Source organism: Tiliqua scincoides, chromosome 4 (assembly GCF_035046505.1).
Source record: "Tiliqua scincoides isolate rTilSci1 chromosome 4, rTilSci1.hap2, whole genome shotgun sequence".
Classification (NCBI taxonomy): domain Eukaryota; kingdom Metazoa; phylum Chordata; class Lepidosauria; order Squamata; family Scincidae; genus Tiliqua; species Tiliqua scincoides.
The window spans coordinates 6,352,455-6,372,009 of NC_089824.1; the positions used below are offsets into that span (position 1 = coordinate 6,352,455).

The following is a 19,555-nucleotide window of genomic DNA, read 5'->3' on the forward strand; positions in this document are numbered from 1 at the left end:
TAGCTTTAAGACTCCCTCATCTCCATCCTTTCTTTCCTCACATTGTAACCAAAGCGTGCTGTGATGCCTGAGTGAGACAAGCCATGCTTACTTAAAACCAGAAAGTAAAAGCAGAAATCAAGTTCATGGCACAGTTCTAATGTTTTGGCTACAGTGTCTGAACTAGTCTCCTGTTCTGTTACGCTTCATGTCTGTTCCCCGCTCTTGAATCCAGTCTTTTCTAACAATTTCCAAATATTAGAAGCTGTGATCTTATTTCATAGTTAAAGTTAGGAAACTTAAGCAATTCCTTGCAAAATAAAACTTGGAATTTAGAATGTGATAAAATATCCAGAAACTGCGCCCCTTTGATTTCACTGTGGTCTGTGATGTGTAGAATGAGTGGTGTTTGGTGCTTGTTTCTGGAGTTTACTGATCCTGCTTGTACATCCATTTGTCCCTGAGGATCTAAGATTAGAAATAGGTTAAACTGAAACCCAGCCTCTATTTAAAGTGTTTGATGTGTGTTTGAATTTAAAACAGGCATAATTGCTCTGTTGCATCAACAGTCTGTTTGAAGACATTCTCGGCAGAATAGCAAATATTTTTGTGTGGCAAGTAAAACGTATTTTGGATATGTTTTTTCCCCTACCTCTCTCTTTTGTAGCTGTGGTTTGATTTTTCTTCAGTTATTAGTTTTAAAATCTTCTTTCAACTATTAATTAGAAGTGGTTAAGATTTCCTCTTGCTTTCTTAAATTTGGAAACTTAAACTTAGATGTGGTGAAGCTCTTTAACTAGGGAACCTGCAAGAGCAACCTGCTTACAAAGCTTATAAGAGCTACAACCTTTCCTTTTGTAGGCAGGAAATCACTTTAAAACAAGTGTGAACACTTATTCCTGCAGGTTCTTAAATCACTTTGCAATGTTTAATTAGCATAGGTAGAAATGGGTTTTAGTCTTGCCATAAAGGTATTACTTTTGTAGATACACATGCTGTTTAACCGATGGTCACTCTCTGCCTCTGCAGAAATTATCTATGGCTAGAAAATAACAACAGAAAATATCTGTCATGAAAAGATAGAAAAATTAGTTGGATGTGCAGAGGTGGGGAAAGGATACTAGCTATTCTCTTGGGTATGAAACAACATCCTCACAATGGGATTTCTTTGTTTTATGGCACATTTGTCTGAAAAATAAGTGGCTTATAAAACAAATAATAAAATGACAAGAATTAATCATAACCATAATAAAAGCAGCAGAGTGCTTAAAAACAGTTCTGAAAGCAATGGAGATAAAAATTGAACATTAAAACCTTTTTTTAAAAAAGGATATCTTCAGTAACCATATAAAACAATAAGGGTGGGGGACTATTGGAAGGACATTTCACAATGTAGTGTCACTACTAGAAAAAATCCTTGTGTCTTGTTCTTGTCCACTTGATATCATGAGAGATGGAGAGTAGGGCTTCCGGCACCCATCTTAATACTTGGTCTGGTACAGTTGGAAGAATAGGATATTCTGGTTATACAGTACAGCAGTTCCCTAACTGTGAATTAATGGCCCATCTGTGGGTTATGACCCAATTTTGGGTTGGTCAAGAAACTGACAGGCTATGTGCATCAAGGGTTAAACAACCTGCTACCAGGAAAGGGGGGGGAGCAGTGCTGCCTAATCACCATTATAGCCTTAGAGGTTTGAGTGCATGGTAAAGTGAACCTTTGTTTTTAGGTGAGTTCCAATGCTAAAAGGTTTGAGAACCACTGATAGTCCATAGTTCTACTACTTGAAGCCCACTAAAGAGGTGAGAGGGTCCACTGTGAAATGTCTATACTTGGTGGGGATTTTGATCCACTTGGATGTTTGATCTGCAGATTGCAGATCTTTGCACAGCAGTACTCCTGGTTTAAGGCATTTCTGCCAACGTTGCATATGTGCAACAGGGACCAAATGTGTACATCTGTGGGCCAGGCAAAAATGGGTTAAGAACATAAGAATATAAAACAGCCCCACTGGATCAGGCCATAGGCCCATCTAGTCCAGCTTCCTGTATCTCTCAGCGGCCCCACCAAATGCCCCAGGGAGCACACCAGATAACAAGAGACCTCATCCTGGTGCCCTCCCTTGCACCTGGCATTCTGATACATAACGCATTTCTAAAATCAGGAGGTTGCACATACACATCATGGCTTGTAACCCGTAATGGATTTTTCCTCCAGAAACTTGTCCAATCCCCTTTTAAAGGCGTCCAGGCCAGATGCCATCAGCGCATCCTGTGACGAGGAGTTCCACAGAGCAACCACATGCTGAGTAAAGAAATATTTTCTTTTGTCTATCCTAATTCTCCCAACACTCAATTTTAGTGGATGTCCCCTGGTTCTGGTGTTATGTGAGAGTGTAAAGAGCATCTCCCTATCCACTCTGTCCATCCCCTGCATAATTTTGTATGTCTCAATCATGTCCCCACTGAGGCGCCTCTTTTCTAGGCTGAAGAGGCCCAAACGCCATAGCCTTTCCTCATAAGGAAGGTACCCCAGCCCAGTAGTCATCTTACTGTTGATAAATACTTTCATAAATACTGTTAATAATGTTAATTAATAATCTTAGTCATACTCTTTTGCACCTTTTCCTACTATGTCCTTTTTGAGATGTGGTGACCAGAACTGGACACAATACTCCAGGTGTGGCCTTACCATCGATTTGTACAGTGGCATTATAATATTAGCGGTTTTGTTCTCAGTACCTTTTCTAATGATCCCATGCATAGAATTGGCTTTCTTCACTGCTGCCGCACATTGGGTCGACACTTTCATCGACCTGTCCACCACAACCCCGCATCCTCTCACTGTGCCAAACCATCTATCACATCCCATCACACTACCATTCCCAATTTCTTCTCCTTCTCTGCCTTTGCCTTGTTGTTTTCTAACCTCCCCATCCTCGTCCCATAGGGATGAGGAGTCCCGAACCGGATGCCCCTCGGCTCCTGTTGGCCTTCCCCCAGGGATCAGTTTAAAAGCTGCTCTGCCACCTTTTTATGTTATGCACCAGCAGTGTGGTTCCATTCTGGTTCAAGTGAAGCCTGTCCCTCTTGTATAGGCCCTGCTTGTCCCAAAACGTTCCCCATTGCCTAAAGAATCTAAACCCCTGCTCCCTATACCACCATCTCATCCACGCATTGAGACCCCTGATCTCCGCCTGCGTAGCTGGCCCTGCGTGTGGAACAGGTAGCACTTCCGAGAATGCTACCCTTGAGGTCCTGGCTTTCAGCTTCCTTAAGGGGTCCTTAAGGGGTCCCCCCTAGGGGTTTGTTTCCCTCCTCTCCAGGATGACGTCCTCCAGCCCCAAACTTCCCACACAGGCAACTGAGGAGTTGCGTGCCTGAGGGTGGGACGAAGCCTGATCGTCCCCGGAAGTTTCCCCATGGTCCTTCTCTGCCTGCCTCTGCTTCTCCAGGTCGGCCACCAAGGCTTCAAGGGAGCGGACACGTTTCCTGAATCCCTGGAGCTCCTTGCACTGAGTACACACCCATGATTTATGCCCCAGAGGCATATAGTCATACATGTGGCACTCAATGCAAAACACTGGATAGCCCCTACCCTGCTGCTGGCTGTCTGACTGCATAGCTTTTTTGTTGTTGTCTTTATTTAGGGGTGCTTAAAAACCCTACACTGGTTTGCTGCCCTCTTCTCAAGAGAAGAGAAGAGAAGGGCAGTATCTGGGGCCCTGGCTTCCTTGCTGAACTTGCACAGATGCTAAACTCTGTTTAGTGTTTTACCTGGTATTTTGTTCCAGTGGCACTGGGTTTCCCAGTGTGGTGGCAGGCACTTTATACTCCTAGCTGGCTCCTCCTCCCTCCCTCCTTGCTGATTCAAAGGGGGCTGGTCTTCCCCAGTGAGATTACAGAAGATCAGGAAGACAAAAGGCCTCTGATGGGCTTAATCCACTCTGCAGGCTCCTGAATGGGTTGCTTGGAGTAGCCTAATGGGGCTCTTATCAACTCCTAAAGGACAATGACTATGCTAAATTGCTCTGGCGGGCTGGGAATGGGCCCTTCCTAGGTTCTTACCTTCCTAATTCAGTTCTCTTAGGCTGGACTGTTTTTTAACGTCAAGCTAGTTCTTATTTGAGTTTGTTTGTTTGTTTATTTATTTATTGCTGTCACGTAGATCCTGTGTCCCAATTTACTGAACCTTTTAGATTATTTTCTAACTTAGATTAGGTTTAACTTGGGTTAAGTATAGGGTTAATTTAAAACAAAGTAGTAGAGTAGACCTATGTACACATGTATTTATTTTTATTGCCCTCGTCTAGCTCCTGTGCTCCAACTTGCTGGACCTTAGATTCCCTCCCTCAGGTTAGATTAGGTGCTAACTTAGGTAAAGCTTAGGTAAAGCTAAGCTGAAGGTAAAGCTAAATTTCAGTGTGGATTTAAAGTTGATTTAAAGTTGGAAAACAAAGAGTTAGAATGACAAAGAGTTAGAAAGAGTACTTACCTTCTCTTTCTTATCTTCCTCCTCTCCTCTTCACAACTCAGAGAGTCCTTGCTCTCCTTCTCCAAAACTCAGAGGTCAACTTGCCTTCTCCTTGCACAGATGCTAAACTCGCGGTGCCTTACCTGGCACTTTGTTCCCAAGGCACTTGGTTTCTCAGAGGCCACGTGCACTTCTGCAGAGGTTAACTTTACCAGTTTTTGAAATAATTTTGGTGTTTCACAAATTAAGTAGTTTTATGATTAAATTTACTGTAAACAGTTATGGAACAGAAAAGTAGCATATGCAGAGCTGTAAATGGAAACAAATATGTTGAAAGGCAGCATATACAAAATCTGCAAATGCAACCTACTAGTTTGATATTTTTCAGAAATTCTCTCCTATTGAATTCATGAAGAGTGTTCTTTAAAGTTCTCTAGCTTTAGACAAGCAATTTGAATTGGTTTAGTTAGCTGTTGAAGTGAAAATAGACAAGACAAAGGGTGTCCTGAATACTGAATGTTAGATAGTATGCCCTTTCAACACGGATACTGGATAGCCATAAAATACTTCTTTTTTTCTTGACATAGGTGTGTTGTAAGCTTTGGAAGGCTATAAATTTAAAGGAAAATGAAATTGTTAAGGGACTGTAACGGGTGGTATAGAAGTAGTGTGCCATGAAATTATTGCGGGAGCAGAATCACAAATAAAGGAAGATGGAGAAACTTACGCTAAGAACATAAATTGGTGCCAGTTGTTTGGGAGCAGCTTCTGTAACTCTGAACAACAAATGCTAGATAAAAAATAGGCTAATCCAAGTACAGAACTGTTGATGCCTAGCCTGTGGAATTCTAAGCCTATGGATGCTCAGCCTATGCAAACGACCAAGAAAGGCAGTATATAAATACCTGTATCATCATCATCATCATCATCATCATCATCATCATCATCATCCTGTGGTTATAGATGCACCATTTGACTGTCTGCATGAGGACAGGTGCAGTCTTAGCAGTCTCTGAAGTTGTGGATGCATCATGCATGTGCATCTATTGAAAAAGGCTGGCCAGTGGTGTCAACATCATTTACTCATTTATTTCTCAAAGTTCCAATTATGCTCAGGGCCACTGTTCAGTGAATAATGATCAGATGACAGTTAATCTCTAATTATCACTTGTCCAAGGTGTCATGCATTTTAGTGAGGCAGCCTGCTTTTAGTAGAAATCCAAACAAATCCCAACCTAAAAATCTTAAATGAATGTGCCTGAATTAATTAAAAGGCCAATCTGTTTAGAAGTTGATAGGTGTAATAACTAATTTATGTTAGTTGTATTGTTAAACAAGCATTTGTACTAAGTTTAAGAAATGCTTTCATAGTCATCGCCGATCAGATCATTGGTAACTTGGAATTATCTAATGATTTTAAAAAACGTATCAAGCAAGAAAATACGTCTGTTTGTACTAGTCTTTAAATATGGTTAGAAAAGCACTATGTGCTTGTTAGGCTAGTTGCCAAAATGCTTGCTGATGTGTCTCAAAGTTAAAGTGCCTTGATGCTCATTCATCTGCCTTCAGTCTAGTCAGAACATCTACAGCCTTTTTTTGCGCACCAAGGTGAAACTTGGAGTTGAGGAGCCACAACATGATTTCCAATCCTGTGTTTTGTTTCTGATGTTCCAAGCGGGAGCAAAAGGGCTTTTGGGCGGTAAAAGCAGTGGGCTGAGGCTGGAGGTGCTTAAGCCTTTCTCTTTCCTGTTGCTTTTCTCTGTAACACCCCTAACAGCAATGTAACACCAAGTATGACTTGTAAAAGGGATACAGGGAGAGGGGATCAAGGTACTGAGATCAGTACCTCCTGATTTAATTATGGTTGAAGATCAGCCATTGAGAGCAGTTAGATTTGATCCTCATTAAGTTAGTAATGACCACCACTTTCTAGTCCTGGAGTTACTTTGGACTTTACAATTACTATTCTAACCTTTTCTAGAAGGGTGTAAAAAGGGATATTAGTGCAATATGGCCCTTGATGGCTGTTAATCTGTTGTGTTGCAGATTACTACTTCCCCACCCTTCCCCAGTTTTTTACCGTACAGGCAAACACAGGACAGGGAATGTCATTTTTGCCGCCAAACATATAGTTCTAGCTTCGGATGCCTAAATCCTTCATTAAAGTTGTGTTGCATTTCACTTGTCTGCTTGTTAAAATGTGGGTGGGGGGAAGAACCATGATTTTGCTTTGATAAAGGTCAACACTAACCACCTCAGTTTTGTCAGGATAAGATGAATTGGAAGGTAGTCACTATCAAAGAAATCACTCTTTAATTCAGGCAACTGAATGTTGGTTATCAGTGAAGTGCCCTGCTTCACCCTCACTACTAAAAGCAACATGAGACTAGTCAGGATGCCTCTCCCAGTTTTAAAGGACTAATATAGACAGCAGAGAGTATGCTATATCTGTTGCTGTGGGAACAAATGGTGGTGTGAAGGTGGGGCAGGTACATTAGTTGCATATCATGGGCAAGCAGGTGAATGGCGGATTGCACAGTGATACAATATATTATCCTTCTTGTTCTTAATTTCGTCTATACATGCTTTTAAAGTTATAGTGTATGCAGTATATAGCAGATCTCTTAATTGGAATAAGTATTTCTTGCTATTTTCCTGTGGAAAAAGTTGGTAGAGTCAGTTGATGTGTCACCCATGCTGTCGTCAGTACTGTACTTAACTTCACACCTGTTGTGACAGTTTGTTCTGTGTATTAGGCACACCTCATCCGGTATTGAGGATGTGTAGATCCCCTTTGCCTCTGTCTGCAGCAGCTAAGCATCTTTGCACTAGTAGAAATGTATGTTCATATTTGTGTACTTATCTTTATTCTTTTTCTTTTTTGGAAGTGATTGTTTCTCCATTGTGTCAGAGGAAGAATTACATGTACCGTAAATGAAACATTTGCATACTTCCACAGCAACAGAAGTTGGTTCAATAAGAATTAATCTTACAGCAGGCAAAGCAAGATAGGATGTACTGTTTACTTGGAAGTAAAATGTGATTGATTCCCTGGTTACCTGACTCCTTGACTCAAGGGTGTTATGATCTGAGATTTCTACTGACTGGCTCGAAGTGCCTGTCATTCTTGCATTTGATTGCCTGTCCTGGTGTGTAGCAAGTAAGTAATAGTGCCTAGTCTCAAATGCTCCCTTCCTCCCTTGATCTCCCTGACCATGCCAACACTGAGCCAAGGAAGAAGGTTCTACTCAGTCTGACAATTCATTGCATTTTAGCAATGTAACACCAAGTATGACTTGTAAAAGGGGCACAGGGAGAGGTGGTCAAGGCTACTGTTCATTGAGACCAGTGCCTCCTAATTTAATTAGGAGGTCAGCCACTGAGAGATTTGATCCTCATTAGGCTTAGTAATGATCATCACTTTTTAGTCCTGGAGTTACTTTGAACTTTACAATTACTATTCTAATGTTTCCTAGAAGGCTATGAAAATGGGATACTAGTGGGATATAGCCTTTGATTGCTATTAATTTGCTGTAGTACATTGAATGTAGCTTTCAGACCAGGATTACTGCAAATATGCCCAGCTCTTCCATGTAGCAAAGGTAACTGAAAGAGATAATTCAGCACAACTCTGATGGTGGCAGGTCAGAGCTGTATTTGAGAAATGATTCTGTCTCAAGTAGTGGAAGAGAATGAAAATATGAGATAAATAATCATTCAGCTTGCATAGCTAGCTGTTAGTCTTGGAAATTGTAGAGTTGTCAGGATTACTCTCTAGCAAGTCTCCCAAACTGGAGTGGGGAAGGGTGCCTTTGACAATGTCCCATTTTAATGGAAATAGAAAATCAAAGCCCTGTTTTTAATATGCCACTCGCTGTTAGGAGTGGGAGGAGGATAGGAAATACAGTATATAATTTCCCCTATGAATTTTATTCAGTGCAGATGGCCGTGGCCACCTGTGATGAGTTGCTTTAAAAAATAAAAACGAAACAAAAAACCACAGCCTCTTTAAAAACGTTAACCATGTTAAAAAAATCTTACCTTACCATAGCACAACAAACTGTGGCACTCCCAGAAGCAATTTCTGGGTTGTCCTGAGGCCCCCTCCTGTGGTCCTGTATCGCATTTGGAAAACACTTCTGCAGTGCATTCTGGTGTGATGCAGGGCCAAGGGAGCAAGGACGGGACCTTGAATGACTGCTTTCAACAGATCTGAGCATCCTTTATACAGATAATCTAATTGCCTTTTAGTATCGTAAAAAGGACCAAATCTCGGACAAGAACTATTTTGTGTAACTAACTAGTGAGATCATAGTAATATACGCTTAGTGAAGCCAGCATTAATTAGGGTTGAGTGACCACTTTCTTTGGGAATTTCTCAAACTTCAGGTTGACTTGACTTGACTTCTCAAACTTCCCCTTCTTCACAGCTGCATCTGGTGATGACTTGGGGAAAGGTTTATTAGGGAATCCCAGTTATTTTGTGAGGTTCTTGAAATTCTTATGGGCTACCATTTGGCTTAAATAAAATCAGATTTCAATCAGTGCAATCCTAACCAACTTTGCAGCACTGGCATAGCTGTGCCAGTGGAGCATGTGCTGCATCCTACAGTTGGGGGGCAGTCATGGAGGCCTCCTAAAGGCAGGGCAATGTTTGTTCCCTTACCTTGGAGTTGCATTGCCCTTATGTCAGTGCAGGAAAATTGGTTAGGATTGTGGCCTTATTCTGTTGTGAGCTTTGGGTATCTAGATTGCTCTGAAATTGAAAGAATCTTTCAGTGCAATCCTATGCATGCATATAAGTACTATATATGTTGGCAACTTTATCTCCCACATTATGTAAAATGGGGCTTACTCCTAGGTAAATGTGTGCAGGATTACAGTCTGCATAACTTACGGTACGACTTTATATCAAAATGTGATACTTTATGCTGCTAGACTCTAATATAGCAGCCCAGATGCGTTATTTTAGAAGTTTCTAGCTTGAAATATTAATGTTCCCCCTCTAAGGTTTTATTGCTGGGCCTGGATCTCCTGACATTCACAGTTAGTAGTCTGTAGAATCCATGCACAAGATCTCTGGTGGTATCCTAATGTAGAAAAGAACCATTAAATAACCCTAGTGTACTATGCTGCCTTGGCGCCACGTAGTAGTAGCCTGTGGAGGACACCAGAGCAACCACTGGAGGACTTATCAGGGTAAGGGAAAATTAATTCCCTTACCCCTTGTAGAACTCGGCACCCCAATGGGTCTGCTCAGATCTGCATGAGCTCCTGAGCTGGCGCAGAACCAAGGAGACCCCACACCGAGCTCTGCAGTTTGGGAGGGGGGACAGCATTCAGTGGCAGCCTCTACCATAGCCCCACCCTGTCCTGGGCATGATCTACCCTTGGCCCTCCCCCCAGTTTTCCCCCTCCCCACCTTACCCCTTCCATGAAAAGCCTTCCCACTACCCGACAGGGACTCTTAATGCTGGGTGCTTTCTCCCGTGTCCTGCTGGTGCAGAGGCCTAGTGCCAACTGACGTAGACCTTCTCACCAGTGCTGTGTGTCTCCTGCTGGCGGTGAAGTGCCTTACGGCACTTTTGTGACATCCAGCGCCAGCACTGAGTAAATACAGTGCCAATGCTGGGGACCATAGGATTGGGCTGTTAAAGTCTTTGAAGGACTGTCACACAGAAGAAGGGGAGGGCAGTGTTTCCTCAGGGCAGGACTAGATCCCATGGGTTGAAATACAGAAAAGTTTAGACATGAAAAAGACATGTGGGAGTTGGAAAAAATAGGGTTTTTGTTTTTAAAGAAAGTAAAAGGTCACCTGCTGCCACTAGAGATTAAACTGCCTTCCACAAAATGATTTTGCATGCCCACCCTCTGAAATACCAAGTGCCTTCCTCTCTACTTCCTCAGAATAGGGCCTGTTTGGACCAGCACTATTCATGATGGAGGACTTGTTCAGAAGGTTTAGGGCCCAATCCAGAGCCCTGTGCGCAGGTTTTCCAATGGTAATGAATTATATGTAATGTGATGTGATGAATTATATGTAAATCACAATTCTAAGGGTGATGAACTTGCTGACTACATGAAAAAGATTTTATGGCCAAGTTGTTTGAAGCGTTTTTTTCTTTAGAAAAAGGAACTGCCACTTATTCCAGCATGTTAATTCATTGCAGAATTTGCATATGTATCTTCTTTACAAATGAGGGAGATGCCAAAGTTTGAGAATTGACTGTGATGTTTTCTTTTCCTCCTTCTGTTTCAGAATATGACAGATACCTAGCATCTAGCAAAACCATGGCAGCAGCTTACCTAGACCCAAACTTGAATCACACACCAAGTTCAAGCACAAAAACACACCTCAATTCTGGCATGGAACGTTCCCCGGGGGCCATGGAACGAGTCCTAAAGGTTTTCCATTATTTTGAAAGTAGCAGCGAGCCAGCAATATGGGCCAGTATTATACGTCATGGGGATGCTACAGATGTTTGGGTGAGTTGATAACATTTTTAAGGACTTTGAGAATGCCCTTCATATAAGCATCTCTAAGAGTGTGACACAGATAACTTGAGACTGAAGAACACAGATGTTGGGGTATTAAGTCTTTATTCAGCACATGATGTGAGTCATTCAAGGCAAAGCTTTTAGTGTTTAGCAATTTTCTCAAGAGAAGAAAAGGGACATTGCATTTGTGTATATATCTCTTAGCTAAACCATTTGACACTATTGTTCAATTTTTTGTGCCACCATTCTGATTTTGGGATGTTTGTGGCTGAGCTACCTATTTGTTTTGGCTAATTTGTTTTGAATCATAAAAATGGTAAAAATAGTCCACCCCCTCCTCTCTTTCTGAGAGAGATTATACTGCACTTTGTGTTCTACTAAGAATATGAGGCAGACTAGACAGGGCTGTATACCATGTCCTGATAGATTTTTATTGTAATTGAAACTAAGCACATTATTTTCATGAGTTAAAAGGTGCTACTCCTCTTGGACCCTCTAAGAGAAGTAAATGGAGGAGAACATAATTCCTTACCTGTTTATTATTCTAGGAAACATCCAAGCAAAAGTTATATGCGTGATCAAATCTTCATGTTTATACCTTTTAAAAATGTGTATTGCTTTTGAGTGAATCTATTATGTGTCATTGTGATGTGCACAAGTGTCTCTCTAATGTTAGCCATGTTTGCAATTGTCAACAGTTTTTTGTTACATCACAAACTAGTCAGCCCTCAGCATCTGCAGGGGTTCCGTTCAGCGGGGGTGGCGATCTGTGTTGAATCAAATCCATGGGTGGAAAAACCATGGATGAGATAAGCCGACCTGTATCTTAAGAAGGTCTTGGTCGTGTGGATGGAAAAGCTTCACCAGCTGTTTTGGAAAATGCTTTTAAAAATTTAAGACTTCCCATTCTGTGTTGGGAATGTTGGGGTAATTGGATGTTTGTTAATAGTGAGAATTGCAGCCCTCTGGACTTGTTGACAGAGAAAAGGGTACTTGGGTTTTTTTATAGGTGATTAAGGATTATAGACTCAAATAGTGTTTGTGCATACAGATCTTCCTCCTTATCATCCTATGGTATGCCAGTACCCTTTGGGATATTAAAATGACTTGGCACTTGCAAAACTATGCCATGTTGTAAAATAGCTACTACTTTTAGCACTGCAGGGCAGCTTCACGTCTGCTGATTCTCTCCAGAGTGTAGAACTGAATTCTGATGAGGGTTAGTCTGAATCTGAAGATTTTTGGTGAAAGGCAAACACAATTTCTTCTTCATAAGATCAACTGAATGGTAGAGCCTCTTAGCCCTGTGGGTGTCTGCTGACTCTCAAGCAGAAGCACCCCCCCCCCCAAAAAAGAATTTCATTCCGCACCTTTTCCGCATACTTGGGATGGCTTACAACAGTGATTTTCAAACCTTTTCATCTCATGGCACACTGACAAGGTACTAAAATTGTCAAGGCACACCACCAGCTTTTTGATAATTGACAAGGCACACCATGCTGTTTGTGGGGCGCTCACATCACCCAATGGTCCTATTGATAAATGACTTTCCCCAAAACTCTCGCGGCACACCTGCAGACCATTCGTAGCACACTAGTGTGCCACCACATAGTGGTTGAAAATGGCTGGCTTAACAATATAAAGCTTTAAATATTACGAGCAACTATCTGAGAATTTTAAGAAGAGTTAACCATTTTTTTCCTAATCTGTTATGCTCACTCACAAAGCAAATGTCCTGTCTGTTCTTCAGTTTGTCTTGATCCATTTGCCAAGTTTAAGATGTGTTGTTGTTTCTTTTAAATACCTATAACGAGCATTTTGTTACCTTTAAGCAATTCTGTTTAGAAATAATTTGCACTCAAGGCAGGTGTGCTTTTTCTCTTATGTTTAGTTTTGTGTAGAAAACTGGAATTTTTAAAATATATACTGTCTTGCCTATTTAAAAAAATTTTTTGTTTGTACTCTGAATAAACAATATATTTGCACTGCTTTTCTTTTTAGGGAATAATCCAGAAGATAGTGGATAGTCACAAAGTAAAGAATGTAGCCTGTTACGGTTTACGGCTCAGTCACCTGCAGTCGGAGGAAGTTCATTGGCTGCATCCAGACATGGGGGTATCCAATGTGAGGGAAAACTTTGAGCTAACACACGCGCCAGAGGAATGGAAGTAAGACTAAGACTTTGTCTGTGCTTTAAACGTAACTGTGTGTTCTTTGAAAACCGTGTTGTGAAAGAAACTTACCATAACATTTTATGGTTCTCTTTTTGCCAGTCAGGAAATGAGAATGTAAACTATGGAGATTGTAAAAAAGGGGGGTATTTTAAATGACAGCAGTTCCAGTTTTCAGGTGGAATCATGGGCTGTATACAATAGCACAATTATGCAAATAAGGAATGGCTAGGAAAGTGGTTCTGGAATGGCTAACTTGCTTAGGGTGCATTTTGGCCAGTGTGAAGAGTGTTGTGAAAGTGCCGTAAAGCACATCTGCACCACTCTGAGATAAGATAGGCCAGCGCACAGACCTGTGCCAGCCTCCCCGTTCCGATGCGGACCCCAAGGAAAGGTGAGTTTGCGCCAGCCAAACTTGGTCGACATGGGGATCTGGAGGGGGGTGGAGGGAGGAGGCGAGGAGGAGGTATTCCGGGGCTGGGGGAAGAGGTGGGCGGAAGGTGTTCCTGGGGGCAGGTGGGCTGGGAGCAGGAGGCGGGGCCAGGATTCAGCACTTATGCCAGATCCTAGCCCCATTCCCTGGTGGTCCAGGGCAGTCCTGGGATACTCGAATTTGCACCTCCTCCTGAGGTGATGCAGATCCAAGTAGACCCATTGGGGCTCCTGTGGCTCTCCCTGAGGTAAAGGGAAAAGTTTCCCCTTGCCACGGGCTGACCCGTGAGCAGCCGAAAACGTGCGCTGGATACATTGCAGGCCTCCTTGCCTGTCTGTTCCAATGCAAATTAGGACTGCACTGTTAAATACGCAGTTGTAATTGAAAACCTATCCTAGATTTTCTTTTGTCACAACAGTTTGAGAGAGTGAAGGGTGCTGCTGCTTATCTGTTGTGCATTAATCCTACTGATAAGATAAGGAGAGACAGCTGTAAAAGATGGAAGAATGGTGAAGGAAGTAGAAAAATAGAAGCAACCCAGAATTAAAGTGTACAACTCCATATTAAAAGCTGGAAAAATTCAGTCACGTTTTAGGGATTCTGGGGTTGGTAGGAAAGTTGCCATCTCTTTATCATCTGGCATTAGGAAGGGGAAGATCTCCCAGAAGTAATGACAGTTCTTCAATTTTAGGACTGCTCCGATATTTTTCCAGGTTATCATAAGGTCTTTATTTGGGAATATGGAGGATGTCTGTGACTGATAGACATCTACCAATCTTATAGCACTTTCCATATTGTGAACCTTTGTGGGGAGTATAATGTTTGCAGTTCTGATGGCAACACTTACTTTAGTGACTGACCACTGGTGTGTAGTGACTAGACCAGCAGTCTCCAAACTGGAGACCGCTGTGCTCTTTAAATAGGCTCCCTGGCATGATCAGAGCTTACCATTCTGCTAGGGATGCTGCCATTGTCACTGCTGATTTCCCCCCATGTTTGCTTTACCCCATTGCATCTGTCAGGAAATTCTAGTGGAAAGCCTGCTGGGGCAGCAAAACATGGAAGCGGTGGGGCAGAGCAATCATGGGGGAAGATCAGCAGCAACCATGGCAGCTTCCCCTGCGGAATGGTAAGCTCTGTTCACACAGGGGAGGGAAAAGGCTGGATGCTGGATCTGGCCTGCTCTCTGCGGTTTGGAGCACCCTGGACCCCTGCTTCAGAGACCCCTGAGGAAGGGAGTCTTTGTTTGCTTCTCATCTGTAGGCAGCAAGAAGAGAGGGAGACAATAACTAGTCTAAAGGAAGGAGAGGACACTTTCAAATCGGTGTGATAAGAAAAGATTTCTCAATGAGCTTTTAATTGGCACAATACATTTCAGATTCAGTAGCGGTGTACCATCCTGTTTTGGAAGGCATGGTGTTCGCCTTGCAGGACATGTTCCCAGGTCAGAGGTTTCTGGTTCCCTGTTCAGGGCTTTTCAGTCTGGCTTCCAACTTGAATTTCAGACTGAAACAACATGCTGGGTTCAGTGAATACAGATTAAGAATAAAAGCTTTGTAATAAAAGAATTAAGTACAGATTAAGAATAAAAGTTTTGTGCAAGTGCAACCCTGAAATCATTTTCCATATGCCTAACTTTGTAAAGAATTGGTGAATAAGCAGACTCCCCTATATCTTGTGTAGATGCTGCAGAACATTAATAAAAATATGGACATTTGGAGTTTTATTTAAGATATTTTAGGTAGGTTTTCTGGATTAAAGAATAAGCAGTGCAGCAGACAACAAAAATAACAAAAAATCAAAAATAACTCCAGCTAGTTTTAGTGGTCAGTAAGTTGAATTGCATTCCACCAAGTGCATCAGAGAGATGGGAGCGCCCTCTGTGGCCTGCCTGAGAGTTGTTTTACCTCTCCCTGAATAGTCATTGTCTCCATCAGCTGCCATTCAACCTGCCTGTGATGGAGAGGTGACACAGCAAGGCCCTACTCCAACAGCCTGGCTGATGCTGAGCAGCTTCTTCCTTCCTAGAACTATCACCCTCCATTCCACTTGTTGTTTTATAATAATCATCTAAAAATTAGTATGGGGGGCCCCTGTATCTGTGGATTGGGTCCATGGGACCCCTTTCGCGCACCTTCTCTGAGGTGAGGGGAGCTCTTCTCTGGAGGTGAGGGGGGCGTTCACTAGTGTCCACGGTTTCAGTTAGTTGCAGGGCTGTGGATACCAAGGCAAACCTGTAACTGAATTCATGTGTTTTCCTTTTTCTTTCTGTTTTCTTTTGTACTGTGTTTCTTTGGATTGTCTGCCATTGTATGTCATGAGTAGCCTTGGCAGAAAAGGAGTAAATCAAGGGTGTAGTAAGCAAATCAACAACCACTATGTGCATTGCTGCTGTGCTTTCAGCAGCAACTCCCTATTGGTTGTTAGTTGGTCTGATTTGTTTTCTTAATGGAAGCTTGTAGCCTTTCATACCGATGATAAGAAGTGTATGCCATGTTATTGTGAGCTCTAAGAGCACTTAACTTTTATAGTGCAGACAATGGGGACACTCTATCCTGCTTGGTCAGACAGAGCATATTCTACTCCAGCCTATCCAGGCCACTTGAAGTGAGAACAGAAATGGCAGCACTGATTCTTTGACAGTCCCATAATAGAGCTGTTTGTTTTTTTCTTTATTAAATAAATTTAAACGGTTTTCATAATCAGTGTAACTGATGTCGTCTGGGGATTCAAAGCCATATTGTCAAGCATGTAATTTCCTATAAAGTCCGGAAAGTATTTGCCTATACATGATTTTTTCTTGTTCTAACACAGGAAGTCATCTTTTCCATAGTTTTATTTACTATATTTTGGTTTGGCCTCTTAAATTAATTCATTACCAAAACCATTAATATGTATTTAAAAATATTGTGAGCCCCTTGGGGACAAGGCTACTAGCATTTAGGGGAAAAAATGTGTAAACCACTCTGAGACAGCGGTTTATACATAATCAAATACATAAAATCTAGTTACCTGCCCTTCTGGCCATTCACTGAGCCTTTGTGGTGTGCAAAATGAGTGAGTCTTGCTTTACAGTGAAGGGGTTAGTCAGCTGAACAAGTATAGAACTACCACAGCAGAAAGGCATCATCCCCATGGTCACAGTCTGCTTTGGCCCTTAGTGGTCTGTTGTCAATTTCTGACAGGCTGTAAGCACTTTTCTAATAAACTTTGACTGCGTTACAGCAAATGAAATGTAGCATGCCACTGTAAATTATCACTGTAGAGGCCTGTTTGTCTTATCCCATCACATTAAATTAACAGGTTTAAAATTTGAGCACACAAAGCATAGGCTTTCCTTCCCCCATGAGTACTTTGCATTTCAGCGTTCTTCTTCTTCCCCTTCCCCATGTCAATTATCATAAAATCTTACCTAATTGTCTTTGACCAAATGTAACAAAACAAACCAACAAAAAACCACCACCAGTTCACATGCAATGGGACTGTAATTTATGCTGCAAAGACTAGCTATAAAATGTAAAAATGTCAGTTTCTATTTACACTATTCAGTGGTACTCAAGTAAAGTTAGATAATTGTTCAGATGTTTAGTGATCAGGTCCTATAAATTGCTCATGAAAACATCATGATATGGTGTAAATTATTCAGCATCTCTCCTTAGTGTCATTTCATGCTTTGTCAAAGATAAACCGCCTGCTTTGCTCTTTTTAAGCTATAGAGTTTTGTTGAGAATAATGACAGCACTGCTGTCATATTTTTAATACTATGAAACACAGCATTTAGGATCAGATGACAGTACATGTAAAATGTTCAGATGAGCAGTGTAGAAAAGGAATTTTTGAAGGGGCTTGAATTTATTAGTTTACTGCATTGGAATAATGTCGTGCCTGGCCGGGAGGGACCATCCTGTCCTGCGGATGAGTTACCATGAATGCTGGTGGCCTTTCAGGCAGAGTACCTTCTGTTTGTGCCTTGTCCTGGTTCACTGCCTGCCGCAGGCTCAGCCAGCTGCTTGGTTGCCCAGGTAACCAGGACAGTGTCTAGAGGCATAATTGGGGAATGGGTTGTGGCTGGAAGGAGGAGGTGGGTCCATTCAGCAGCAAAAATCACAGGCCCCCACCCTGGTCAGTGATGAAGCAGACAGCCTGACTGGAGGCAGAGGGTGCTGAATTGAACCTTGCCTGGGGAACTGGTCGGCCAGTCCTAGGTGGCACAAGAGCCAGGCTGTGCAGAGGAGGGAGTGGGTGCCCATGAAACCCCCTTCCTACAACCATTTGGAAGCTCATGCTTTTGGGAGAAGTGGGTGACCGCCACCTGCCTAGACCCAGCAACTCCTCAAAAGAGAGCTGAGAAGGGGGGTGAAATGGGGGTGCACTACCCATGCAGTGGTGTTGGGTCTGCCCATGCCCTCTTAAATGTATTTAAATATCTCTTCCATGGGATTCCATAAGGAGAGGTCAGTAAAGAAGGCTGTCCTATGTATCTCCTCCACTCTCACCTTAAGTGGTTGCAGGACATACAGGGGTCTGCTCCAGAGGACCTCTCTAGAAGATGAAAGACAGGTGGCACTCAGGGTGCATTATGGGGGTTCTCTTCAGGTGCTGCTTCTGTGGAAAGAACAAATCTCCTGGTCTGACTGACCCCCCATGTTTGCCTAGATCAAGTCTAGGAGTTTCTCATGCATCTCCTTGTAAAGTAAGCAGTCTAGGAGCATATGCGCTACAATTTCCACACCCTGTCCACATTGGCAATGCCTTTCCAGGTATGTTACCCCCTTAAATCTCCCAGACATTAGGGCAGATGGCATGGCATTACACCTTGCTAAGGAGTATGCCCTGCGCTCTTGTGGCTTTTTAAGGATGGCGAAAAAGGCAGCAATTTGTCCTGTCCTAATTGGAATGTGTAAAAAGAGGGGGAAACAAGGACTCAGCAACTCCTGGAATTCTATATCTAAGATTCTCCTTTTAATCACTTGGAAGGCTTACTCTTGATTTAACGAACTAATTAAGTCCAGATCTATTCCCCATTATTTTAATTTCTTAACAATTGGGATAGTCCCTACTGGAGGTGTGGAATCTGCTAGAAGATAATGTGTTAAGCTGTCCTTCTCTGCCTTATAATATATATATATATATGCTGTCAGAACCTAATAGAGTTCAGCCAAGCTGTTGTTTCAAGACGGGATTGTCCAGTTTCTCAACAGAGGACTGAGTATGGTACACAGAGAGGTAGTCCTAATATCTTCCTCAAGAACAGGGATTGTATCCATTAAGCTGAGTGGTCTAATGCATTTAGCCAAACAGGGACATCGATAAGACTTGGGGATTTTTGCCCTAAAAACTTTAAGTGCAGCCAGCACATATCTATTGCCTTTGTTAAAATAAAATCTTGTGATCGACTGGGCCGAAAGCTGAGCTGCACTTGCGACATGTTTTCTGTGATAGACCCAAGAGTGCTTATAATGGGAATTGATTCCCAGATATTTCAGTTGCTTAACTTTCTCTATGTCATTCCCCTTAAATTTCCAGGTGAATTTTTTCCATGTTTTGGAAAAACATGGAAAAACACTTTTATTTTGGTTTTGTTATAGTTCTGTTGTAATTTGTCATCTGCGTATTCTGCACAGCTGTTAATTGGATGGTTCAAACCTAGGTGTGTCTGGGAGATGATTACTGAGTTGTCTGCATGAGTCTTGGGCTATGATCCTAGATAGATGGGCTGCAAGATCGTTTAGAAAGAGATTAAAGAGATTAAAGAGGGTTGGTGCTAAAAGGTATCTTTGCTTTACTCCCCTGTTGGTTGGAAACAGTCAAAATCTCCTTTCCAGGATGTTCTTATTTGACAGAATGTGTCAGTATAATGTTCTTACGAGAAGAAATCTTTTATCAATTCCTAACTTTTGTAGACGCCCATAAAATATTCCTGTCTACCGAATCGAAAGCCCCTCTTAAATCAAGAAAAATTGCACACAATTTAGAGTTTGCCATTTTTTACCTGTTTAT

The 19,555-nt window shown here is 42.1% G+C and overlaps 1 protein-coding gene across 13 annotated transcripts in view; it reads left to right on the forward strand.

Moving 5' to 3' along the window:
• Positions 1-19,555, forward strand: part of PTK2 (protein tyrosine kinase 2) — a 253,954-nt gene that overhangs the window by 104,653 nt on the left and 129,746 nt on the right. For 12 of the 13 annotated variants that reach the window (XM_066623720.1, XM_066623723.1, XM_066623724.1 and 9 more), the window contains 2 exons: positions 10,713-10,939; positions 12,953-13,119. In XM_066623720.1, the coding sequence (XP_066479817.1) occupies positions 10,745-10,939; positions 12,953-13,119 (362 nt within the window). In that variant the 5' untranslated portion in view covers positions 10,713-10,744. Of the gene's footprint in view, positions 1-10,712; positions 10,940-12,952; positions 13,124-19,555 lie in introns of those variants that run through there. The other variant, XM_066623733.1, reaches the window with a different exon arrangement.